The 27,413-nt window shown below is 38.7% G+C and overlaps 1 protein-coding gene across 2 annotated transcripts in view; it reads right to left on the bottom strand.

The window, feature by feature from the left end:
- DIAPH1 (diaphanous related formin 1) overlaps positions 1-27,413 on the bottom strand; it is an 83,969-nt gene that overhangs the window by 55,523 nt on the left and 1,033 nt on the right. The window contains exons 2-3 of one of the 2 annotated variants that reach the window (XM_012749009.2): positions 1,656-1,682; positions 510-665 (exon numbers count right to left, since the gene is read on the bottom strand). In XM_012749009.2, the coding sequence (XP_012604463.1) occupies positions 510-665; positions 1,656-1,682 (183 nt within the window). The remainder of the gene's footprint in view (positions 1-509; positions 666-1,655; positions 1,683-27,413) is intronic. The other variant, XM_012749010.2, reaches the window with a different exon arrangement.

Raw genomic sequence — 27,413 nt, forward strand, 5'->3', positions numbered from 1 at the left:
TACAGGCGTGCACCACCATGCCCAGCTAATTTTTCTATTTTTTGTAGAGATGGGGTCTCACTATTGTCCAGGCTGGTCTCATACTCCAGCTTCAAGTCATCCTCCCACCTCAGCCTCCCAGAGGACCTTGGGCAAATGATGTTCCATTCCTTAGTTTCTTGTTTGCATAGTTAGTTGTGAACGTTTCAATATTTTATCTACTCTGGCTTAACCCAAAGGTTACTACTCCTTGAATTGGTCCACTTACCCAATATCTTTATGGCTAAAGTATTGCTGGGCAGCAGGACATTAACAAGACGATCAGTGATCAGATGTTTCCATGCCCAACTCATAGATTTATTGACTGGTATTTGTATATTTAGTCCCTAATTATGGGATTATGGGATTGATACTTAAAAACTTCCACATTAAGCCTAGAATTCGTTGTAATAAAGGGCTAGTTAAAGGGGGCTGGGCACAAAAAAGAGCCTACCATGCCCATAAATGCATTTTTGAGGTGGAAAACTCACCAGCATCTGTTCAAAGAGAACTAGAACTTGCTCATCTGAAATATCTTGCAATGACTGTGCTGTGGGATCATCCCCATACAATGCAGAAGAATTTCTATGAGCAGAATTGGGCTTTTCCTTCTCCTTCTTAATTCTCATGCTAGTGAATCTTTCCAGCTGAGTAAGAGAAAAAAGTATTAGCAGTGATCCATTTTCATTTACACAAGAAATCACACATCAAATAGCCAACCCTTTACCCTCTTACATATGCATGTTTCCTTTGGTTCATGAGCAGCTGAAGACTCTTATGACATGGCAAGAATAAATCAGTCTTCCTCATATCTAACTTAGCATACTGACTCTGTACTCTCATCTATACCCAAAGATAAGAGGACTGAAGTATTAAGATTTCAAACCTCTTTAAAAAGAGGAAACTTTGTTCTTGAATCTCCCCAGCCATTTCTAAGCCCCGTAGCAGCACAGAATTGAAAGCATCGCATGTACAGAAATGCCCTTTGCTTCCCTCTAGCTGCCCATTGACAAATGTGGCCAGGCCCCCAGAGGATTCCTCCCTTCAAGAGGTATGACCACAGATTTTAATAGAAATAAGTCACGTAAGATAAAAATGCCTTAAAACCAGGAACTATTCCTTTATTTTGTACTCTCCACAACGCTTGTGCTATGTAGAAAGCAAAAGTTCAATACATATTCTTTAAAGTCTCCTTTGCATGACTTCTGGTTAACTTGAAGAATACAAAGTTCTTCAGGGGTTTATATGCCATCTCTCTGCCAAACAAATGCTAATGAACCATTTCTCAAACCTCAAGTACAGATGCTCAAAACGTGCCACTAATAAGCTGCAGCTTATCTTTGAAAATAACAGTAACTATCTGCAAGCATTGTGGGGCCTGAAGTGATCAGTGGCATCCAGACTGCAAGTCAGCTTGGAGTTGAAAGAGCATGTCCAATTTTGGAAGCCAATGAATGTGCCAGGAAAATGCATGCAATGGGCCAAACAGAAAAGAGTTAGGATAAGGCCTTGAGATGCTGAGAATATAACACATATCACCATTACAAGTTGCAGAAAGTCAAAATTATGGGAACTGGTAAAAATTATAGTATAAGAAATAAGCTAGAACATGCACATGCCAAACAAAATTTTCTTACCTCATCTGCCATGAGCCGCTTCAGAGTCTAAGAAACAGGAAAAAGGAGGGAGGATCAGTGAAATGCCAGGAAACCTCCCAAACACCAGATGGGTTGGAGGTAATAAGGAAGAAAAAATAAGTTGAAAGGACCTAAGCTACTTTCCACAAGTGAATGATTTCTGCCAAAGTATTCCTTAGTACACTCTCTTAGGTAAAGGAAAAGAAGAGTTTTAAGGTCACCAATACATGAGTCTTAAAAAAGATAAAGAACTGAACAGATTCTAAATCTGATGACCAATAAACATGAAATGCACTCGACTTCATTAAGAAATAAGGAAATGCACATTAAAACCATGGTGAGGTATCATTTTGTATTCTTAAGACTGTCAAAAACTTTCATGTCTGTCTAGCTGTAGAGCACCAGGAGCTCTCACGTACTTTTGGTGGGAGTGCTAAACTGCTACTGCCACTTTAGAAACAGTACAGCATCATATGATAAAGTTAAACATGCACATGCACTACAACTCAACACGTCAATTTCTATGTATCCACCCTGCTAAAACATGAACATATATAGCAGAATATGTGCAAAACAGTGTTCACAGTAACACTATAACATCTAAAACAGAGAATAACCCAAATAGCCATCAAGAATACAATGGACAAATAAACTGGTATATTGGTACAATGGAAAACAATTATACAAAGAAAGCAAAGGCACTTACAGCTACTCATAGTACTGAACTACTATCTCATTGAATTAAAACACATAAAACTGAATTATATTATTTGGGATGTAAAATTATAAAGGGAATGATGACCACAAATGTCAAAACAGTGGTTACTTGGGGGGGGGGGTGGGACAGCTGTGACTGGGAAGGGACGAAGCAGCTTCCAGGGCGCTTACTGTGTTCTATGTCTTCCCATGGACGGCGACTGCATGGGTGTTCAGTTCATAATTATTCTGCATGTTTTATGTTCTCTTCTGTATACATGCTTTATTTCACATGCATAAAGTATGAATGAGCAGATCTGTGAAAGCAGGAATTTTTCTTTATCCTACTTAATTTTAAACCATCTTTCTTTTTTGTTAATGTCCCTGGAAGAATATGGTAAATGCCTCTTGACTAACCTTCCTCAAATAATGAAAAACTAGTTCTGTTCCTGCCACAAAGCTATGTGTCTTAATCTTTTATGGACAAGAAAAATCTATATCATTATGTTCATGCTCCTGGTATCAAATGATTCAGTTAAATCCAGCATAAACTAAATCTGAACTTTGCCCTCCATGGTCCAGAGGAGGTCAAGTTCCTATAGGCTGAGTGCTAATCTCTCACCCAAAACTTTAAGAACCTTGCTCAGTGCCCATGGAATTTACAGTTTCTTTGTATGTGCTACTTACTGGAAGCAAAGGCAGAAGGATGATGAAGCAGAGAGAGCAACGCCCAATGAGACCAACAACATAGTTTCTTTTGTCGCCACTGAGTCACCTGACATACAGAGGTGAAACAAGCACAAAAGGGATGAGTGTATACAGTTTGGGTTGCCATAGCCAAGATTAAACTTATTTGCTCTTAGAGCAGAACCAAGTAACAACAACACAACTCTGGCATGGGTGTAATGAAGGTAACAGAACCTGGGTCTAAAGAACTAGTGGCTGCAGAACTGTTCATAGCTGCAACTTAAGTTAAAGCAAGGAAAACCAGCAAACTGTTCTGCCCACAAATTCTCCAGTCATCTACCTTCTGTCCACCTCTACAACCATTACCTAAGTTCACACCACTGTTGTCTCCTGCTTGATTTACTGCAACAGCCTCTTAACTGACCTCTTTGCTCTCAGTCCTGTTTGGCCCACGCCACACTCATTCTCCATACTATATCCAAGAATAACCTTTCCAAAATGCCAAGCTCTCCATGTTATTTTCCCCCATTTAAAACCCTTCAGTAAGGCCGGGCGCGGTGGCTCACGCCTGTAATCCTAGCACTCTGGGAGGCCGAGGCGGGCGGATTGCTCGAGGTCAGGAGTTCAAAACCAGCCTGAGCAAGAGCGAGACCCCGTCTCTACTATAAATAGAAAGAAAATAATTGGCCAACTAATATATACAAAAAATTAGCCGGGCATGGTGGCGAATGCCTGTAGTCCTAGCTACTTGGGAGGCTGAGGCAGGAGGATTGCTTGAGCCAGGAGTTTGAGGTTGCTGTGAGCTAGGCTGATGCCAAGGCACTCACTCTAGCCTGGGCAACAAAGTGAGACTCTGTCTCAAAAAAACAAAAACAAACAAACAAAAAAAACACCCTTCAGTAGCTCCCCACTACCCTTATGTTAAAATCCAAATTCCTTAGCATGGCATATGACTCTCCTGGCTTTTCCCCCCGTCTCACCTCTCAACAAACTCTTCACCTTAAACTCCATTTTCTGGCCATACTGAACTAATTGCAGGTCTACAAGCAGATGATGCTGTCTCGACAGCCACTTTCCAAGGGCTGCTGCCTCCTCAGCCTCAACTGTGCTGTCAAGGCGAACTCTAACAGGCCCTGCAGGACACCTTCTCACTGGAGAGGCGCCTCTCCTTACGGTCCCGCAGTAATAGCTACTTGCCTGTCTCACAACACTAACAGTCGATTACAGCCGTCTTTTCACCGTCTGCCTCCTCTATCCCTCTCCTTACCCATGGGTAGGTCTGAGATCTAGTCATTATGTCTCCTATGAACAATTACTGTAATCTGAGGCTACTTCCCTAAAATGCCAATCCCTGCAGAAACCCTCAAAGTCTATTTCATCTCTTTGTTATACCAACTAAAGAAACTGAAGCCCAGACAGGTGGAGTAAATCACTGATTAGGGGCTGAGTTGAGTATGGAACTTGGGTCTCCAGATTCCAAAGTCCCAAAATCTTTGCATTCCTCAAATTCTTCTGCTTTTCTCCTATTTAATGCCCACTAACTCTTGCCTTTAGATAGCAAACACACATCTTTATAAGAAGGAAGACACCAGTTTCCTTTGCTTTCCTAGGACATCGTTAGAAATAGATTTGATCCTTTAAAAAAAATTATTCGTGTTTTAGTCCACAATTTGTAGTAAGGACAGCAAAAGTGATTCGTGCAGGATAAAAGCTGCATTTCCTCAACTAGTCCAACAGAGGGCAGCAACAACCAATAAATCCCAGCACCGCACCGTGCAGGCAAACTTGTGTTTTGAGAATCCAATAGCACACCTGCTGCTGCAGTATATTGAGGGTGTATTGTTTACTTATTTAATACTACATGTGCTTTTCTTACCTCCATATATACTGTGTTTGTAAACGGTTTTGTTCAGTTGTCATTTTTTAATTGTATCATTAGTAGTTTTGTGGATTCTCTGAAACGAAGAACAAGAGGTTCCTAGATCATGAGCAGAAAAAACTAAAAATAGTGCAGTCCAGGAAGATAAATGCTACTGAAGCTGTATTTACGCCTTATGGCTCAGACATCCAAGCTTTTTTATAAATTCTCTAATCATTCTACCAACCTCTAAATGCTTCCACTCTTACCATCTCCTTGTTTGCTGTCACAATTCTCTTCTGCCCTTAAACCAAACCGTTACTGTCCTAGCCTGGCTATGCTAAACACCTCACTCCTTGTCCCTCCTACTGAGTCCTCCACTAAACACTTCCATTAAAACCTATAACTACAAATATAGAAACTCAGGGAAGCAAGAATATGGAATGAAATGTTTTACAATATCAAAATCTGGCCTATGAATACAGATTGATAGGAACTTTCAGGTATAAGGTGGCATAACAAACCAAAGCATCTAATGTCTCCCCTTCTTGAAATCCCACTAAATCTACAGAAAACGGATTTTTAGAAAGAAAGGAATGATGGGAGGGAAGAGCCTACAAGATTGGGAAGAATAAGAAATAAGCAACTACCGCCAAATTTTGAAGCTGGGGAATACAAGGACTAGACATATTTAACCCAACAGACTTAAGAAAGGAGAGTCCTACACCAAAAGTCGGAAAAGGCAATAACCAACTCAAATTACACCCAAGGATCCTCAAAAGGCTCGGGAATTAGTGGCACCAGATACCTACAGAAACGGGTTTAGAGGGTGAAAGAGGCTGACAGCTGTTTAAGAAGCAGATCTCTAGAACACCCCCAACCTCTCCCCCTAAGCCCTCCCTTCTTCCAGCAAAAGTCTGGAAGTTTATTCTCAGAAGAGGGTAAAACAGAGGGTCTTTGGATTGGGGGATGCCAGGAACAGTTGTGGGCAGGGATATTCTATACCAAACAGAAAAGTAAATCTATGCCTAGTATATACAGAGACACCTAGTACGTTTCCGACTCTACGGTCGCAGAACCCCAGCAGCCTGGCTTTTACCCTTGAGACAAAAGGTTGGAAGAGTCTCCCCTGGGGAATCAAAAAGCAACCTAAAGCTAACAACATAGTCCAAGCAGATCAACCCAGAGCTCCGCTGTCCAACGTGGTAGCCACTAGGCACATGTAACTATTCAGCATTACTCACGTGGCTAGTGGCTAGTGCAAATGAGGAAGAAATTTTTTATATTTTTACTTAATTCCAACAAAATTTAAATGGCAAATAAGCCTATGAAAAGATGCTCCACAAAATATAGCATCAAATACAAATTAAAACTGCAATGAGATATCACTACACACCTATTAGGATGCCCAAAATCCAGAAACTGACACCACCAAATGCTGGTGAAGATGTGGAGCAAAAACTTTCTTTCACTGCTGGTAGGAAAGTAAAATGGTACAGCCACTTTGTAAGACAGTGTGGCAGTTTCTTATAAAACTAAACACATCCTACCATAAGATACAGCAAACATGCTCCTTGGTATTTATTTGTCCAAAGGAATTGAAAACTTACATTCACACAAAAACCTGCACAGCGTCGTTTACAGCAGCTTTATTCATAATTGCCAAAACTTGGAAACAACCAAGATGTCCTTCAGTAGGTGAATGGATAAATAAACTGTGGTATATCCAGACAACAGAATATTACTCAGCGCTAAAAAGAAATGAGCTGTCAAGCCATAAAAAGACATGGAGGAAACTTAAATGCAGATTACTAAGAGAAAGCCAATCTGAAAAGACTACATACTACATGATCCCAACTATATGACATTCTAGAAAAGGCAAAACTATGGAAACAGTAAAAAGATCAGTGGTTGACAAGGGTTGGTGGGAGGATAGTCAGGGAATGGATAAATGGAGCACAGAGGATTTTTAGGGCAGTGAAAATTACTCTGTATGGTACTACAATGATGGATACATGTCACTACACATTTTGTCCAAACCCATAGAAAGTACGACACTAAAAGTGAACCCTAATGTAAACTATGGACTTTGGGTGATAATGATGCGTCAATGCAGACTCATCAATTGGTAACAAACGCACCACTCTGGTGGGGGATGTTGATAATGGGGGAGGCTGTGCACACGTGGGGGTGAGGGGTTATGTGGAATCTCTTCACCCCTTCCTTCCAATTTTGCTCTGAACCTAAAACTCCTCTCAAAAAAGGAAAAGTCTTGGTCAGGTGTGGTGGCTTATACCTGTAATCCCAGCACTTCGGGAGGCCAAGGTCGGAGGACTGCTTGAGGCCAGGAATTCAAGCCTAAGCAATAGCGAGACCCCATCTCTACCAAAAAATAGAAAAATTAGCCAGGCGTGGTAGCGTGTGCTGGTTGTCTCAACTACTCAGGAGGCTGAGACAGGAGAATTGCTTCAGCCCAGGAGTCAGAGGTTGCAGTGAGGTATGATGACGCCACTGTACTCTAGCCCAGGTGACAGAGTGTGACCCTGTCTCAGGAAAAAAAAAAAAAAGGAAAGTCTTAAAAAAAAAAAATTAACGTTTCATTTGAGATGCACTGTAAATGTAAAATAAACACTGATGTTCAATAACTTAATTTTTTTTTTTTTTTTTTTTTTGCGAGAGTCTCACTTTGTTGTCCAGGCTAGAGTGAGTGCCGTGGCGTCAGCCTAGCTCACAGCAACCTCAAACTCCTGGGCTTGAGTGATCCTTCTGCCTCAGCCTCCCGAGTAGCTGGGACTACAGGCATGCGCCACCATGCCCGGCTAATTTTTTATATATATATCAGTTGGCCAATTAATTTCTTTCTATTTATAGTAGAGACGGGGTCTCGCTCTTGCTCAGGCTGGTTTTGAACTCCTGACCTCGAGCAATCCGCCCGCCTCGGCCTCCCAAGAGCTAGGATTACAGGCGTGAGCCACAGCGCCCGGCCAATAACTTAATATTTTTTAAATGTAAAATAGTTCATTAATTTTTATATTTACTTCACATTGAAATGTTTAGGTATTTTACATTATATTATTATATTAAAATTAATTTCATGTTTCTTTTTACTAGAAAATCTGAAATTATACATGTGATTCACATATTTCTATTAAAGGGTACTGTCCTACAGTAAAGTTTATAACTAAAAAACACTACCCATACATCCAAAGTTTCCAATCAGCTTTTTAGCCCCTCAGTCCTTTTTTTTTTTGAGACAAAGTCTGCCTTTGTTGCCCAGACTAGAGTGAGTGCCATGGCGTCAGCATAGCTCACAGCAACCTCAAACTCCTGGGCTCAAGCAATCCTTCTGCCTCAGCCTCCCAAATAGCTGGGTCTACAGGCATGCGCCACCATGCCTGGCTAATTTTTTCTATATATATTAGTTGGCCAGTTAATTTTGTTCTATTTATAGTAGAGACAGGGTCTCGCTCTTGCTCAGGCTGGTTTCGAACTCCTGACCTCAAGCAATCCGCCCGCCTCAGCCTCCCAGAGTGCTAGGATTACAGGCCTGAACTACAGCGCCCAGCCAGCCCCTCAGTCTTAAACAGGAGCAGACAACCCAGGATTACCAGACATCTGAGGAAAGCTCCTAACACAAGAAGGGGGAAAACCTGCTGTGTAAAGACTACGCTAGAAGAAGAAAGATTCTTAAAAAGTCATTACTGTACACAGGAAAGAAACATTCAAAGGAAAAAGAACCATCAGAAGTTAAAAATATGACAACAGAAATTAAAACTCAATAAGAGTACTGAAAGATAAGCACTGAGGAAATTCCCCCCAAAAGTACAGCAAAAAGACAGAGATGGAAAAATAAGAGAAATGATAAGAAAATTAGAAGACCAGTTTGGGAGGTCAGTATCCAAATAATAGATGAAAACATAAAACAGAAGAACAAGTTATTAAGGAAATAAAGAAAAATTTCCATTACCGAAAAATAAGTCTCTAGCACAAAGGACAAAAACAGATTACACAAAGGCCTATCATGGTTAAATTTCAAAACACTGGAAATACAAAGAAAATCCTATAAAATTCCACAGAAGGGATGACAACAGGTCATATACAAAGGAAATCAGAGCAGCTCTGGATTTCTTATCAATCATACCAATACCTGGGTGACAACGGAACTAGAACTTTAAAAATCTGAAGAATAATCATTTCCAATCTACAATTCTATACCCAACCTCAACTATCAACCAAATGAGAGTTCAGAATAGACATTTTCAGACACCTGAGCTTTAAAAAAACTGATCTCCATGTACCCCAGGAAGCTATTGTAAGAGATTCCACCAAAATGAGGGAGCAAACCAAGAAAGTAGAAGACTTGAGACACAGGAAACCTAACACATGAGAGAGGTGAAGGAAAACCCCAGGACAGAGATTCCAGTGGGACTGCATATGCCAGGCACAAAGAACACCCACTGAACGGGAGCAATGAGACTTGAGCCAGACCCTTGAAGACTGACATCACCATCATCTGCTTTTGTTCTGGCTTTTGAAACTGACAATACCAGGGTGAGCCTGACCCAGATTCTTGGCTTGTCTGGACCATATGTTAATAGCTTCTTTCTTGCCTTCTTCGCTCTACTACCTGAACTGTCAGGGACACTCATTCCACCCCACAGATGCTTTGACTTATTTAAGAGACCTGGAGGTTGGACATGGTGAGCTAAGAAGCAGAAAATGCAGAGCAGGATACTTCCCCAACTTCCCCAATTTTCCAGTTGGATGTCCAGTATGTGGCCCTCACTGCAGCCCTGCCAAATGCTCAACTGTAGTGAGCTCCATGTTTCCCAGGCCTCACTCACGGCCTAGCCCAGTGATGTCCTTAGAACCTGGGGGACCTTGTAAACACTCAGAATGTAAAGTTGGGCTATGACTCTGAGATAGTATTCAGTTTTTCTCTTCATGGAAACCTTCATCTGACAGTGGCAATACTGCCTTTTATCCACAGTCTAAATTTTTACTTGTTACTCAATTTTATAATAATCTTTCATTTATATGCAAATAATTATTAATAAAAGCATAAAATATTTTTTAAAAGTAAAAAAACATTTATTCTATAGGAATTTTTATTAATAGAATTAGATGAGTAAATAAATGTCTCAAGGTCATTAGCTGGTATAGGAGAAGAGTTTAATAGAATTGCATTTATTAAAATGACCTTCATCTTCTCCAAAAGAGTCTTAGTTTTATCAAATCTTACTTAAATCAACACGAATTGCTCAAGAGTGCACTGCATCGAAAGTTACAGCACCAAACATCAAATGGAAATACATTTGGCCGGGTACTGCTCTGCACGAAGACCATCTATCAACATAAAAATGAAAAGCCGTCCCATCACTCCCTTTCCAGAGAGTAATTCAAGTTCTGATTCAGTTACCACATCCTAATGTAATATGTGGTAAGATAAATCTTTTGGTTACCATCTATAGGAAATAAGAAACTTCCCAGACACTTTATAGTTTGTAAGAAACAAACAAAAAAAATCAAAGGACCCCAAGGTATGCCCTGTGAGGCCAAACTAATTAAATGATTTAATGAGTTTGAAACATACCCTGATCAATTGTTATCATAATAAATATAAATGAACTTTAAAGCTTCTTTAGCATAACTGGATTTGTTGTGGTGGTTGTCACATGTATTTATACTTCAGCTTTGAAAAGTGGGCCAATGGGACTAAACTTGGCAGTCTTCTGAACAGAGGTTCCCTGTTTGTCTAGTAACAGAATCAAACGTATTTTTACAACACAATATAAGGAAATTCATCCAATGGACTGATTCATCTCTACCTGATTCCCTTAACTTTTCACTCTAATCAGAAAAAGGGCACAGAATATTTGAACAATTAAGGATGGTCTCTTGGCACAGGATGCTCATTTAGAAAGCAAAAGGTAATTAGGTAGTGTTCGTAGCAGCAGAGAGTTTAGCAGGGATCTAATAAGAGACTATGACTAAACGTTACTTTGAACACAGCACATTACACAGCAAAACGTGTTTCCAATTCCTCCCACTGTGCTTTGCAAGTACAGTTAATCATGGACAGTAATTGCATGAACGATGTGGACAGCACAAAGGAAATATAAACCCACAACTGCAAGCCTATATCTCATTACTTTCTAAAGATTTTGTTCAGGCTAACGTATACCAGATACTACAATTACATCTGAGCTCTTGGCTAAGGGGACTACCACCAGAACAGCACAGCTGAATGCCACGTGGCCCCTACACTTGGTGATTCTGGGAGGCCCAGGATCCCTGGGAACTACAGGTTTTCTTATAATACCTATAATCACAATTCAATTCACTAATTGCCTCAGTACATTTAACTCCTACCTCTCTTTTCTGACATCCACGCTTGCTCATGGGCTGTCTAATTCAGTGTGAGGGACATGTTTAGTGTGGTAGGTAGAATTCTCAGATGTCCCCCAAGATTTCTAGGCTGCGGTACACACCTAATCACCAGGACTGTGAATAGACAGGACATCACTTCTGTGATTAGGTTATGTTATTAGGTGCAACTTACTTATCAGAAAGGGAGACCATCCTAGTGTGCCTGACCCAACCACATGAGCCTGTTAAATTTAGAGGTCAGGGACACAAGGATTCAGCATACCATTTCTGGCTTGAAGGTGGAGGGGGCAAAAAGCAAGGATTGCAGGCAGACTCTGGGTGCTGAGAGCAGCTCCTGGGACATCAGTGCTACCACTGAAAGGAACTGAACTCTGACAACAACTTGAATCAGCCTGGAAGCAGATTTTCCCCCAGAGCCTTCAAGTGAGAGCTCAGACCAGCTGACATCTTGACTCCAGCCCTGTAGTATTTTGAGAAGTCAACCACACTATTCCAAGCTGGACTTCTGACCAACAGAACTATGAGCTAATAAATGTGTTTTGTTTTAAACTGTTTTAGATTTGTGATAATTTGTTATGAACAATAGGAAACTAATACATCAAGCAAATTGCAGAAATCTAGAATTTACCTAGAACTTTAACTAAAGGATAAAGGCCATGAGTTCTGATTTTTATTTCTGGCATCCTAAAAAACTAAAAGTATGATTTTGAGTAAACACTTTATTTCTTCATGCTTCAATTCCCCCATTTATTAAAAAGCAAACTCCCTCACTGCACACACACACGCCTCTTAGGACCACTGAGGTCATAAATAAAATAGTGACAAAAAAGCATTCTGTAAAAGCAATGGTGCTGTTATTACTACAGAAAGACTTCTTATAAAATACATACCTGAAGACTAGACTAGGATACTGTACTCCCACAGCATTGCATAAAGAAAATCCTATTCTTCGTATATAAATTATACACTTAACCACACTCATGACACAAAAAGAACTAAAGGACTCACCCAAAATATTCTAAATATTTTAGAATATTTAACTTAATAGAATATTTGGTGCAACAAAAGTAAACATTTACTTCCATTAACCTGATTGTAAATTGCACAAAGGCAAAAACTATCTTGTTCATTTGATACGCCCCATACTTTAATAAATAATTTTAAAATTAGCATCTAGATATATAGGTTTAGGAGCATCATCCAAAACACAGTATATTCATTCATTCATTACTTTATTCAAATTGAGCAAAGTGAGGAAAAGTTTCAAGTCGAGGTCTATGACAGTATAGTATGGTTATTATGGACAGCTCAGTAAATTATCGGACCAAACCTTCAAGAATAATGTATGAATGAGAACAGAGAACCTGACTGGAGCCCACAGGACATACCTGAGAGTTGTTCTTGTGAAAAATAATCATGGGACAGCATGTCACCTAGGAGAGGGTCTTCCACCTCCTTTGAAAAGCAATATGCCTCAGTAACAATGAAGACTACCTATGGGTCAAATGGGGAGTGTCACTGAAGCCAACAATAATTTCCTTTCAAACCTAATCTACCTAACCCAGGAAGGACAGGTAAGGTAGCTGTCATTTAGAATGATGCAGAACAGAAATCAGGGCCCAGCTCTGATTCATTTCTTCATTCTATCACAGGACTGACATTTAGTTCCTTAGGCTAGTAAGGCAACAGAGGATTATAACATGGACTTGAATCCAATTATCACTGAGTCCTAATCTAGCTTTGCCACAAAATTCACCACATTTCCACTGACGGACAATAAAGGCAAGGTAAGCTTTTCTTAATCTACTACAGTTTCAGTCTTCCTATCTTTAAGACTACATTGTCTCATAGGACTAATGTGAATAAATAATAAAATGGATATAAAGCACTTTGTCTGGCAAAGTGCTTTGTAAAAGTTAAATAATATATGACATGGAACCACTGAAATTGGCTGGTCTCCCTTTCAATTCCCATTCCTTACACAGAGGTCAATTAGAACTACAGAAAAGGAAATAATGGATAACTTTAAATGCAGAGAAGAACTTTCCCTTCCATTTTCAAGAAATGGCCAAAGGATGATGGCAAATGAGTCAACATCTCATCCAGCATTTACAGAGAAACAAACTAGGTTCTGACATGACCACTTATTGGTGCCCACAGCCTAAACAAGATTTGTGTGGAGTTGGAGTGCCCATGTCAAAAAAGAAAACGAAAGAAAAAGGGTACCTCAGAGGAAAGGAAGTCTAAAAGAGAGGTACAAAATGACCAGGAACTTAAAAATATTAACTTTAAACTAGAAAAGTTAAATATGTTTAAGGGAAAGAAGGCTGAAGATCACCTAGCAGTCATGAGAAATGGAGATGACAGACTCACGTTTTCCATGACCACTGAGAAAGAAGTGCTAAAAGAGCAGGTAAGACTCTAGCAGCTGATCCCTTTGGTTCCATACTGCCTTAGCAGCCGACAGCTAAAATAAGCACTGGAGTGCTAAATTCATTTTCAATGTGTACATATATCAAAACATCACGTTGTATACCATATATATAATATATACAGGTTTTATGTCAATATACCTCAATAAAGATAGAGAAAAAATAAATTATAATAAACTCATTAGAGTTCATACAAGAGCCAACAAAGGGAATGTATTATATAGTTGAAGACAGTCTTAGATCTTTTATTCTTAATTAAAAGAATTCTATCAATCTATCTTTCATAATCAGTTATCATTTTCCTAATTCTTTCCAGGGAGCACTGAAAGATTCCAGGCAGTGGCCCATGTCAAGCACAAGTTAGATATGCTATATAATGAGGATTAGGTAACTGTAGTCTAGCCTCTATTTCAATAATTTATTATAAATGTGAAATAATTTACATATAAATTCAAAGCAACAAACGTAGTGACTCTTAACAACTGTCTAAATCTGTTGCTGAGTCTGCTTTCCAATAAATTTCATCTCCCCACTGTAATTAAAATGAGGATAAACCTATCTTAACATTAGGATTCGATCCTCTAGCTGGTACAAAATACGTTACTTCTCTAATAATCCAAGAAGGCAAGTATCTTGGGGAAAAGGAGAAAGTAGCTTTTTGCCTATGGCTCAGCTCATCTTAAAGCCCCAGGACTGGCATAGCCTGCAGTTGATAGTGTAGAGGGTAGAAGGAAAGGCCACTCTGGTTTCACATTCCAGCACAGCAGAACACGTGGAAACCAGGTTGGGGACACTAGGTTCCTCCAAGTCCATCCACACAATCTGCCAGCTCCTTGCACTATAAAAGCCCCCGTGGGTTGGGAAAACAAGCTGCCAATAGAGAAAGTGCTTGGAGTCTGAAGTCCCAGCTTCCTATGAAATATTACAAGGTACAGCAGACACACCCATCTCTTCTGTCCGGAAGGAGGTGAAAGCCTGCATGCATACTCTTCATTTGGTGAGAGAACAGTAACGACTGTTCACACATCCTAAGGTTCTGAAAAAACTTTTGAATACATATATAGAAACAGTACATACAGAATGTTAACCTGAAAAAATTGAAAATATTTCTCAAGCTCCGAATACTAATACTGGTTCCTCCCCATTTTCTTAACTAGGCTTCTCTCTTTACTGCCTGAGTTTGGAGAAGATTGTAATTACTCCTTTAAAAAAGGGGTGTTGTCTATTCATTTAGAAACAGTCTGTGACTCAGGAATGCTGTTTCTCAATCACCGTGGCAACTGTCTTCTCCTCCCATGTTATGATGTGAGTAGCAGGACATCTACTCTTCCTCAAGGGTGGGCACATGTGTGACACACCCAAGCCCAGACAGACAGGAAGTTTCTGTAGCTGCTATTGCTTCTACATACATGCACCATGTATAAGGACATCTTGTTTTAAATCTCATTCCCAAAGTCCTTTCGTTTCTAAATGATGGTTACACTTACACCATCATGAATACCCAGAAATAATCACAGCCTACTGACAACAGTTTAACTAATCCAAAAATTATACTATCACTCAAAAAGCCAGACTTGACCTTTGAAGCCACAGTAAACATTTTCTGGTCTTGTACAAATCCAGAGTAAGATTTTGAAAAAATATTAGGGAGGAAGGGGGAAGAAGAGCAGGAGAATAAAATCTTATTACTTCTCTACCAGCAGAAATATAAGCCAGAGTTAAAATAAGGTTCTTCTGATACTTCTAGCAATTGTGTCAAACTATGTTCTAACATAAACACATGCAGAATTGCATCCCAAAGTACTTATGCTCCAAAGAAACTTCCATGTATCATGTATTATTCTCTTTGGTTCTATTTTTAAAATTTTAATTTCTGAAAAACAAGGTAGGGGATTATTTTACTTTATTTTTATACACATCTATAATTGCTGAGAAAAAAAATATCACTTTCATAATAAAAATATTTTTCCATTCCAAATAAAAGCAGCAATTTTCAAAGGAAAGCTAGAAACCTGGGTAACATAGCAAGACCCTGTCTCTACAAAAAAATTTAAAATAATTAGCCAGGCATGGTGCCACACACCTGTAGTTCCAGTTACTCAGGAAGATCTCTTGAGCCCAGGAGTCTGAGGCTGCAGTGAGCTATTATCACGCCATTGCACTCCAGGTTGAGTGACAAGGTGAGACCCTATCTCTTAAAAAAAAAAAAGAAAAGAAAAGCTGGAAAGTTTATGACAAACTATTTTGAAACCAAAAATATTAGTAAACTATAAGTATAATGTCATAAAAATATTTGTGCATAGAGATAAAACCTGAATATTCAAAAACTATGTGAAATAATGATAAATAGAAATTTAGGATTCTTAGATACTGTTTGTTTGAGACAGAGTCTTGCTCTGTTGCCTGGGCTAGAGTGCAGTGGTGCTTTCATCATAGCTCACTGCAACCTCAAAGTGCTGGGCTCAAGACTCCTCCTACCTCAACCTCCCAAGTAGCTAGGACTATAGGCATGCGCCACCAAGCTAGGCTATTTTCCTTTTTTTTTTTTTCCATAGCAACAGGATCTGGCTCTTCATTGCAACTCCTGACCTCAAGCAATCCTCCTACCTCAGCCTCTCAAAGTGCTAGGATTACAGTCCTGAGCCACCACACCCAGCCAGTTCTTAGATACCGTTATTTTGAAAATGTATATACAGGTTTTTTCAAAAAAAGAAGATACAAAAAAATCATTAGCATACCATCTAAAAGCAAAACATCATCATCCAATTCCCACATTCAAAATGCCCACTAGTATTTACTCTTCTCCAGTAGTACTTTGCTTGAGGAAATACTCTTGACAAGGCACAGTTACAAAATTTGGGAGTGACAATGCAATGTGAGACAGAATACTGAATAGTAAGGGACTGTAAAATCTAGTTCACTTAATCGCATAAGTTTGAGGAACTTAATACTGGTAGGCCTCAGTGTTCTCATTTTAAGAGGCAGCTGGATCAGATCATTTCTAGGGTCTCTTCAGGCCCCTTAAAGACTGTACTTAGTTACTACTGCTCTTTTTGAGGGCAGCCCAGTGCCTGCTGCTTGCATGATAATACTATCCTTCAGTGGCTTCTCACCACTTCTTCTTGTGGTTTCAATCACAGGAAACAGACATCATCCACGGGCCTAGAAGTAAGTAACGAACAAACCCTGGCGGATGCAAAGAGCTGCCAACTAAGACCAACTCCCATCTTTTTAAAATGTAAGAATCTAGAAAGAAATCACTAGAGACCTCGAAGGCTGGGACATATCTTTCACAAAAACTAACAAAGCTAAAAATATCTCTGTAGGCCCCATGCAAGATGAAATAATTTTAGAATAGTACAAAACTATTTTGCTATGGCCAAATTAAGGAACTAAAGGAACTCTACAGCTATGGGTGGGAGTATATGTGTTTCAGGAAAAAAACGATGCACTCCTACTGCCACTAGCAATTTTTGTGGAGATCTAGACATATCCTGAAGACTTGAAGACTTATCCTTGTCCTCTTTATTTAATAGTGTATGTAAACCGTCCTGTAGCCATGAAAGACTATAACATTAATAGATTCAAAAAATATGGGCACCTACCAATCATTCACTTTAAAAGCATGTTAACAATCTCTAGAGCACTGGGTCAAATATTGCTCTCATTTATAATAATAAAAGTTGGCAGCCTTACCCTATGTAAAATAATGTACAGATTTTTAATCCTACAGACACATTCTTTCACTAACCACAAGTCAAACTATAAGATACTATCTCCAGAGATAAATACTCTGTTCTCAACAGAGTTCTTCTAGTCCGGGTGTAGTTACATTAGTGGTTCTCTATGGCCCACACTTACCTTGGTGAGAGAGGACTCATGTTTTCAAAACTGTCAATCTCCTACATTAGATCATGAAAATGGAGCACCTTTAAAACAATCTGAAGATTCCTAAGGCTAATATTAAGATTAAAATACATAAAAGGATATTGCTAACATGAGCTAAACACTATCACTACTCTTAGGATCCTTACAATCTATGTGGGAGATAAGACCCCAAAACAACATATAAATATCTATTTTTGCATTCACTAAAGACTAAAGAAGACTTCAAATAAGCATACAATCAAAAGCTAAACTGCACTATATTAGAGAACATTTAGAAGAAACCACAAGGCCCAAAGATAGGCTCAGATTGTTCCCACAAAGACATTACTCACCTGAGCCCACAATTTTGTTATACATCCTTGAGATCGAGCTAAAGAGTCACCTCTTTTAAAATCTAGGCCGGGCGCGGTGGCCCACTTCTGTAATCCTAGCACTTTGGGAGGCTGAGTCGGGCGGATTGCTCGAGGTCAGGAGTTCAAAACCAGCCTGAGCAAGAGCGAGACCCCGTCTCCACTATAAATAGAAAGAAATTAATTGCCCAACTAATATATATAGAAAAAATTAGCCGGGCATGGTGGCACATGCCTGTAGACCCAGCTACTTGGGAGGGTGAGGCAGCAGGATTGCTTGAGCCCAGGAGTTTGAGGTTGCTGTGAGCTAGGCTGACGCCATAGCACTCACTCTAGCCTGGGCAACAAAGTGAGACTCTGTCTCAAAAAAAAAAAAAAAAAAAAAAAAAAAAAGAGTCACCTCTTTTAAAATCTAGATTAATTTCTGAAAGTCTGAAAAGATGGATGCATTAAAATTGATAAGGATTGGAAATCAAATAACTTTAACTACCTAAAGTACATCTAGATAGCAGAAATGATTTGCTAGAACACTGACTGACCTTAACACTAATCTATCACGTTCTTGGATATCCTAATTTTCTTTCTTTTTTTGTTCCGAGACAGAAAAAAACTCTTGTTGCACCAGCTACAGTGTAGTGGTGTCATCATAGCTCACTGCAACCTCACACTCCTGGGCTCAAGCGATCCTCCTGCCTCAGCCTCCCAAGTAGCTGGGACTACAGGCACGCATCACCACAACCAGCTAATATTTCTATTTCTTGTAGAGGTGGGGTCTCGCTCTTGCTCAGGCTGGTCTTGAACTCCTGGCCTCAAGCGATCCTCCTGCCTTGGCCTCCCAGAGGGCTAGAATTATAGGTGTGAGCCAACATGCCCAGACAGATATCCTAATTTTCTTATTGTCACCACCACACATCACACAGCCAAAAGTCGACATCAGCATGCATCACAAGATGTTACAAAATGCTAATTTCCAGTCCTGCTTTCTGCAAGTTTTTATAGAAAGGGAACCTAAAAGCCCTTGCCAGGGATAAAATAATCTATATAAAGTAGCTTCACCTTCTTTAAATGATTTATCTCCCACTAATCCTTGTGACTGCTGTAATCAGTCTCTTTACTACAGACACACATTCATACCTGAGCCTCTGTGCATACTGTCCCCCACCCCATGAAATCCCTTCCCTCTCCACTCTGCCAATTCTTGGATTTCCTTCCAGGGCTAGTAATATCCCCCATCTTCTATGAGGCTAATAAACACTGCCCACAATTATACTCTGGATCATTTACAGAATCTGAGGTATTAGCACATACCCTGGAAATGATTCACAGTAACCTCCTAATTTTACAAGAAAGGAAAAGACCAAGAAAAGTGAAGTGACTTGCCCAGAGTTCACATGGTTAATTACTAGTAAAGTGACAAGGAAGCAGCAACACATGGAGAGAACACTACAGAGAGAGTGGGAGATAGGGGTTCTAGGTCTACCTGTGAATTTGGTCAGATCACTTGTCTAGGCCAACATTTCTTAATCTATAAAATAAAGGAGTTGAATAAGATAATTTTTAGCATACTTTTCACCTCTAGCATTCTAAGATTTTGAAACTAAGCTGGGCACAGCGGCTCAAGCCTACAATCCTTGTACTCTGTGAGGCTGAGGCAGGAGGATCACTCGAGGTCAGGAGTTCAAGATCAGCCTGTGCAAGAGTGAGACCCCTTCTCTACAAACAAATAGTAACATTAACCAGGCTTGGTGACCTGCACCTCAGCTACTCGGGAGGCTGAGGCAGGAGGATCACTTGAGCCCAGGACTGAGGTTGCAGTGAGCTATGATGACACCACTATACTCTAGCCAGTGTGACAAAGTGAGACCCTGTCTCAAACAAACTAACAGAACTGAACCTCATAGGACAATCTCCTAACCTTTTTTTTCTCTAAAACACAGGAGGAAGGCAGATCTCATGACTTCTTGATCGGTCTCTGGATGTAAGGTAGATCCATGGAGATTCAGGCAAACAATAGAGACTCTATTCTCTACTTTTCACCACCAGTCACCAGAAAATCCTAGTTCTGGGTAGCTGGATCTTTGTGGCAATGTTAATTATTATTAACCAAATAACTGCCAGCTCTAACGAATAAACTTCAGCAGTCCCTGGACTCAGAAGAGACCCTGGAGTTACTAGCCATTTGAAATCCTTACAGTCAAGTTTCAGGGCCACAAAGAGAGATCTTTAAGAATACCAAATGCTGGGGAAAGGGCATTTATTGAAACCTTAAAATCTGTACCCCCATAATATGCTGAAATTAAAAAAAAAAAAAAAGAATACCAAATGCCAAATCTAAAATGTAAAAAGGTTGGCCAGGTATGATGGCTCATCCCTATAATCCCAGCACTTTCGGAGGCCAAGGCAGGAGGAGCATTTGAGGCCAGGAGTTTGAGGCCAGCCTGGGCAACACAGCAAAACCCTATTTCTATTATACAAAAAAAATTTTTTTAATGAGCCAGGCATGGTGGCGTGCACCTGTAGTCCTAACTACTCCTGAGGCTGAGGTGGGAGGATTGCTTGAGCCCAGGAGTTCGAGGCTTCAATGAGCTATGACCATGCCACTGTACTCCAGCCTGGGTGACAGAGTGAGATACTGTCTCTAAAAAAATTAAGTAAACAAATAAAATATAACTATAGATATGGTTTAGCAATAGCTTCCTTCTTCCTGTTACCTCTACTTGCTGCTCTCAGCAATTTAAACAACTAACTCTCCTAACTGGTGATGCTGTTAGAGCTGTTCTACTTATAAAGGAGATAAGGTTACATTAAAAAAATAATTTAAACAACTTCCTAATAACTCATGAGCCAAGGGAAAGATAGGTTTTGCATGCACTGTAATAGCTACTTTTGCTTGTCTAAGAAAGGTTTAACTGAGATTGTTCCAATGGTTCAAAGTCTAAATTACAAAATGCAAAAAGCAGTTAGGTATTTAGCCACTACACTTTGTACATCTAAGCCCAGTACTTCTTTCCTGCCAATTGAACTCTAGGAGAATCCAGTTTTAATAGACTGCAGATGACCAAAGGACTGCAAAGAGGTCTAAAGGACTCAAAATTTTCTCAGAAATTCCTAGCAGTGAATACTCTTTTACACTGCAGGCACAAAAACTGGACACATATAAATTGTCAGTACAATATGTTGAATAAATACATGGGTTTTGATTCAACTAGACCTAGCTTTGAATTCTAGCTCTGTCACTAACTAGTTCTATGTCTTCAAGTAGGCTGCTTGAGTTCACGGAGTTGCAGTTTTAATTATCTATGAAATGAGTATTATAATAATAGTACCTGTTTTATAAGGTCAATGTGGAGATTAATGAGATAATGAATCTAAAGCTCTTTAGCACAGTGCTAGGGATATAATAAGTATGCACCATACTATTGCTATTATTACTGTTATTATTACTCCCCTCTCCTCCCAGTCGGGAATGAATTTAATCTTCATCATCTATAAAGATGCTGAACATTCATTAGTATTTATAGATAGGAAGACTGAATTATGCAACCTGTAGCACACCGAATACAGGAAAACAAAAGTTGCTAACAGTACCTAACAAGGAAACAATATTTCCAACATGAATGGAATCTCAAAGGTCCCTGATTCTAAGAGTAGCAGAAATGTTCTGTCTTGCCTACATGAGAAAATTAATACCCCAAAATGAACATGTGGAACTTATTTATCCCTAGTAAAAAAGAGGCAGACTGAAGAGTGAACTCCGTAAAACATCTAGAAGAAAATGAGAAAATCTTAATGACTGTAATTTTAGCAAAGATTTTTAAAATATAACACAAAAAACAAAAATAAAATAAATTGAACTGCATCAAAATTAAACATTTCGGTTCTTCAAAATATACTGTTAAGAAAATAAAAAGATAAGCCACAGGAAGAAGAAAATATTTCCAAAACATGTATCCAACAACAGACATGTATTCAGGCTATAATAAAAAAAAGTCAAAATCTTGAACTAACCTTTGAAGGAAGATATGCAAATAGTAAGTAAAGACAAGAAAAGATGTTCAACATCATTAGGGAATTTCAAATTAAAGCACACTGAGATATCACCACATACCCATTAGAATGGTTAAAATGTAAGACTAATCTTACTAAGAGTTGACAAGGAACTGGAACTCTACATTGCTGGTGGAATATAAAATGGTAGAAACACTTTGGAAAACAGTTTGACAAGTTCTCAAACAATTAAACATAGATATACCATAGGATACAGTCATTCTACCCCTAGTTATTCACCCAGGAGAAATGAAGGCGTACGTCCTCACAAAATCTTGTACATGAATATTCACAGTAAAAAAAAAAAAAAGGACTCAAAAAACTGGAAACAATTCAAATGTCCATTAATAAGGTAAATGAATGAATGAATTGTGGTAAATCCATACAATGTAATACTATTCAGCAATATAAATGAATAAGCTATTAATATATATAAGAACATACGCTGAAAGAAGCATAACCCAAAAGGGTTCATACAGTATGATTCCATTTACTGAAATTCTAGAAAATACAAATTGATAATTACAGAAAATAAACCAGTAGCTACCTAGGGATGGGGACACAGGGAGGGAGGGGTAAGAGGGAAAGAGGGATTAACAAAGGCAAGAGGAAACTTTTAGGGGTTATAGATCTATTCATTATCTTGACTGTGGTAATGATTTCACAAATTGTAAACTTTAAAAATATGCAGTTTATTGTATACTAATTATACATCAATAAAGCTGTCAAATATGAAAGGTGAGAGGTACACTTTTTATTTGAGCTTAAAGTTCTGACATTAAAAAAAAAAAAGCAGATATATCTGAGATGTAAAGCCAACTACCAAGGTACTTCCTTGGTTTTCTGTGACCTTCAGGATCAAAGATAGTTTATAAATCATCCTGTCTTGGGCCCTTATAGTATTATAAATCTTAAAATAAATTACAAATCCTATGCCTTCACACAATGCTGTTTATAAGAAAGAAAATAAGTGACAGAATCATAAATCTAGAAAAATAGTACAAGACACTATAAACTCTACCTCTATTTGTTACCTTAACAAAATTCCCAAGTAGCTACTGTCTATGGACCAGTCATAATCACCACCAAGGATGGAATTTTCCCATCTTCTGTAAAAGAATGCCATGTGTTTCTTTTAATTTGATTCCATTATGCTTATTCTCTGTATCCCCATATCTATTCCATTCCCCCTTGTTGAAGGAAAGAAATTTAAACAAATATTTAAATGGTAAACTAACAAGGAATTGTCACAGAGCCAAGTAATATAGAGCGAGTTTCTTCCATCTTCTTCCTCTCAATCTCACAGCTTCTAGTGTATCTGTTCCTCTTACATAATCCCTTTCTACTACTCCAGCTATTCCAAGATCCTGAAATTTACTAAAGGAAATACAGAATCCAAAATTTCTGCTTTTCCTCCTCCATTTGTCCGTCCAATTTCCACCTCTTAGCCCCTTGATTTTTCCAACCTACAACTGCAAGAAGTGACTGTTGCACTGAGTGGGTGTTTGGACTTGATGATATTTAAAGTTCCTTCTAACTCTAAAGTTTTAAGGCTAATAGTCATAGCAAGCTTTAATAACGGATGGAAATTAGAATTTTAAAGTTGAAAGAACAATGATTCACCCAGAGTTGTCCTGTAATCAGTGGTAAACTTCATTAAAATATTGGTCTCAACATTTTTTTCCTTCAATAATTCTTTTACTTCCTTAAAAAGAGTTCTTCAATTCTAAAAACTATGTTTAAAAAAAAAAAAAAGGCAAGGCGACAATACATTAAAATATGTTCAGTGATTTAAGTATTCTTCAGTTTTCAATTTTACCTTCAGGCATTTTAAGAAATTTTAGTATCAAAAGCTTCTCAATGCCCTGATTCCCCAAAGGCCTAGCTGTTCATAGGGTTCAAATCAACCCCTACAGAAGCAAGCAAGAAATAAAAACAAAAGAGGAAAGAGATGACAGGGAGGAGGGCCAAGGGAAAGCGTGGCTTTGTCTCACCTAAACCTAATTAGGGACAAAAGCCCAAAGCTTCTTTGCTGCTAGCAAGAGGTGAATTTTTTCCTACTGCTTTCAAACAAAAGTGATTGAAAATAGGAGACTCAACATAAAAAAGAAAGACACTTAAAGTCATACAGAGTTTGTTTCAAAATGGGGATGGGTTTTGTAGCCATCAATAACTTCAGCCACTGAGACATAAAATGGGAGAAAACATCACCTGCATACTCAAATCCTTGTCTTTAAAACCCAGTATTTCTTGTTAATAAACATGATTTTAACCTAGTCTCCTAAATCATATGTGACATATAACCTTATCTTTTAAACCTCTATTATGTTTCACTGAAGATATAATGCTCCCCAAGAATAATTTGGCAATTCATTCATAAAATACTGAGGATCTTTGAGAATAACAAAAGGTTATTCTATCATACAGGAAATAAAATTAATCTATTGTGACCTATATGTCCGTCTACAAAGTTAAACCATTTCTCACTTACTATTTTCTTAGCCTTTATAATAAATGTAATTTACAGTTCATAAAATTTTCAGCTCTTTAAAAAAAGTATCCCAACATTTACCAACTCTTCCAAAGGAGAGATTTTAATTCTAAATCTCAGTTTCACCTCCTGTGACAGAGAATTTTCTTTGAGTCAAGGACAGGTAACAATGTCAAGTAGATCCATGGACCGTCTTTCAGACAAGGCAGGAAGGAGGGCAGAGATTTTGAAACTATCATTTTTTCATCTGAAACATCTCACTAACATTCCTGTAGCCTCCTCTCCCTCTTTCCAAACTAAATAATCCCTGTGTTTATCATCTTTTTAAAAAACACGACTTGTACAAAGCTCTCTGTATACTTCTTGGTTTTCTGTGAACTTTTGGATCAAAGTTTACTTCTTCTTTAAGAGATAAGCAGAAATCTGTACTGACAATTCTACTTCTTTCATATTCTCTATGTTTCCTAATACCTGCTTAAAATTCCACCTAGCATCCTTTTCCTGTCTCATTTTGGACAGAGGTCTACAACTAAACATTTATACTCTATCACTACTTTGCTTTTAGAAGAGTAACTGAAACATAAAAATACTTCAACATAGGCATCCAAAATTAAAGATTTAAAAAATTATTCGCCCTAATCCCACATTAACATTTATGTTTTACAAAGTTATGCTCCTAGCAGAATCAGGAAGCAATATTCTTAGAATGTATCAGTTTCTGGATTGTATGAGAAGATATGGAATCTATTAAATACAGGATTATTGCACAGCCTCCTAACATTCTGGTTGTACTTATTTTCCCCTTACATATATTTCAGAAAACCAGTCTATTTGACACCCACGTTCATCATTGCTGAAAAATCAGAAAACACTCTAATCACTTGGAATTTTTGTTTTCCTTCATCTTAAGGACTTCTGAAAGGGACTGGAATAATGCTGGAGAAAGGATATGCCATGGCCCGGGAGAAGACAGACTCACCAAGAACAAAGGGAGAGTACCAGGCAGCCTGGCTTCAGCCTCTCACATCAGCATCTCTAACAATCATGTGTTCTTAAAAGGTAATGCCCAACTACTTTTTAAACTTAGACACCATCTCCTTTCCACACAAGATGCCTCAAAGGGTAAGAGCAGATCTTATGCAATTTGTGAGCTCTGTGTTCTCATCAGTTGAGCTGTACTTAGAACCTGCATAAGCTGGGGAAGGTATGTAGCAGCTAAAGGGATTATAACCCCTCAAATGCAAACAACCTTCAGGCACACTTTCCAAACCAGTACTGTTTAATAAAGTACACTCTTAATGTTGAGTTCCAGAGGACACACACTTTAGAAAAGGTGGAGTAGGCGAAAGAGCTTTGAGTTCAATTTTAGCCTATACAGTTCAAGAAAATTAAGCCAAGGGAAACAAAAGCACACCAGTAATCTCACCCACTCCACCCACCCGCATATACATACACAGACAAAAACAGAAATGCATTGCAATGCTCCTCCTCATCTCTCATTTCCACAGAGTTCTCATAAAAAGACCAAAGAGGAAGAGAACATTTTGACGCCCTTAGATAGGTTATACTTGGCAATAAACGGGTTAAGCAGCACTACTTTCCTGGAAACCTTCCAAATTCCTTAGCTACTAAATACAAAGTCTCTTCACTACCAGTATTACCTAGTTTTAAAATTCAGCAGGTGAGGGGTTAAGACCAATACCTCAGAAAGAAAAAGAGAACTGGTTCAGCTCCACCCTCTAAAGCAAATACCAACAACTCTGAGCCAGATCCACTAAGCATATACAAGACTCCATGGACATTCCAAAAAACAGGTGAAAAGGAGTTGAGTTTGCTCACGTTTCTCACCTTATAGCATCACATACTTAGCAGACTTCACAAATTGTGAAACACACAAGTGTTAGATAAAATAAAAGCAGGTATAAAATTCTACTAAACACTTGAAACATTAACAAGTCACAGAGGTCACTATAAATCAGCAACAACAGCTAGAATTCGAGTGAGGAAGGTCAAACAGTACCCATGGAAACAAAATCAAAACAAAATGATACAGAAACAGAAGGAATATGAGCCCTAGAACTTAAGTTTTAGAAGGAAAGCTCTAGAGGGTCAATTCTTATCCTAAAGAAACACAGGGGAATGTTGCTTTACTCCACCTTTGGTTAATAGTGTCACTACTATTAACCCTATATTTCTAGGGAGGAAAAAAAGGTGTACGAAAGATAAAAACAGGCAGTTACTGACAGTCTGCATGTCAGTGGAAAGGGCAGTCCAAGAGCACCTGGTCTTGCTAGAAATAGGTAGGAAGAGATGAGTCACTATTTTATTAATAATTCTGTTTAGTATGCTCCACATCTCAATCCTCTAGGTCATAAAACAACATTTTCTTCCTGTTTCCATCATTTTATCAGTTTTATTTCCAAACTTGTGGAACTGGGTCAGAATGTTGTGGGGTAAGGCTACGAGAAAGAATGAGGTAAAAGGAGAAGGAAATAATAGGGTGGGGGCGTAAATACCTGGAAGATAAGACAAAAACCTACAGTTACAACTGGCGAACGATTTTTAAGATCCAAGACTCTTTCCCTCTTGGACAGTGCCCGATATCTTCCAAAGCTTTTTACAGTAAAAGCAAACAAATGACTTCTTGGAGAGAGGAGTTAGTGAGGGCAAAAGGTAATGAAATATGATAGGATTACATGAACATCATATTTCTTAAGACTCAGACTGGAAGTAACTGGCACCAGAGGAAAATTTGTTCTTCTACAGGTAGGAAAAGGGATGTCAGTAGTAGCTCTGCGGCACAGGTGTGGCAGGAATTGAGATGGTTATCATAGGAAATGTATAAAAAGCAATTCAATTACAAACTTCTTGGACTTGCAGGCTAACTTCCTCTCCACAGGACAGATTTTTATCACCATC

Source organism: Microcebus murinus, chromosome 21, assembly GCF_040939455.1.
Source record: "Microcebus murinus isolate Inina chromosome 21, M.murinus_Inina_mat1.0, whole genome shotgun sequence".
NCBI classification, from domain to species: Eukaryota; Metazoa; Chordata; class Mammalia; order Primates; family Cheirogaleidae; genus Microcebus; species Microcebus murinus.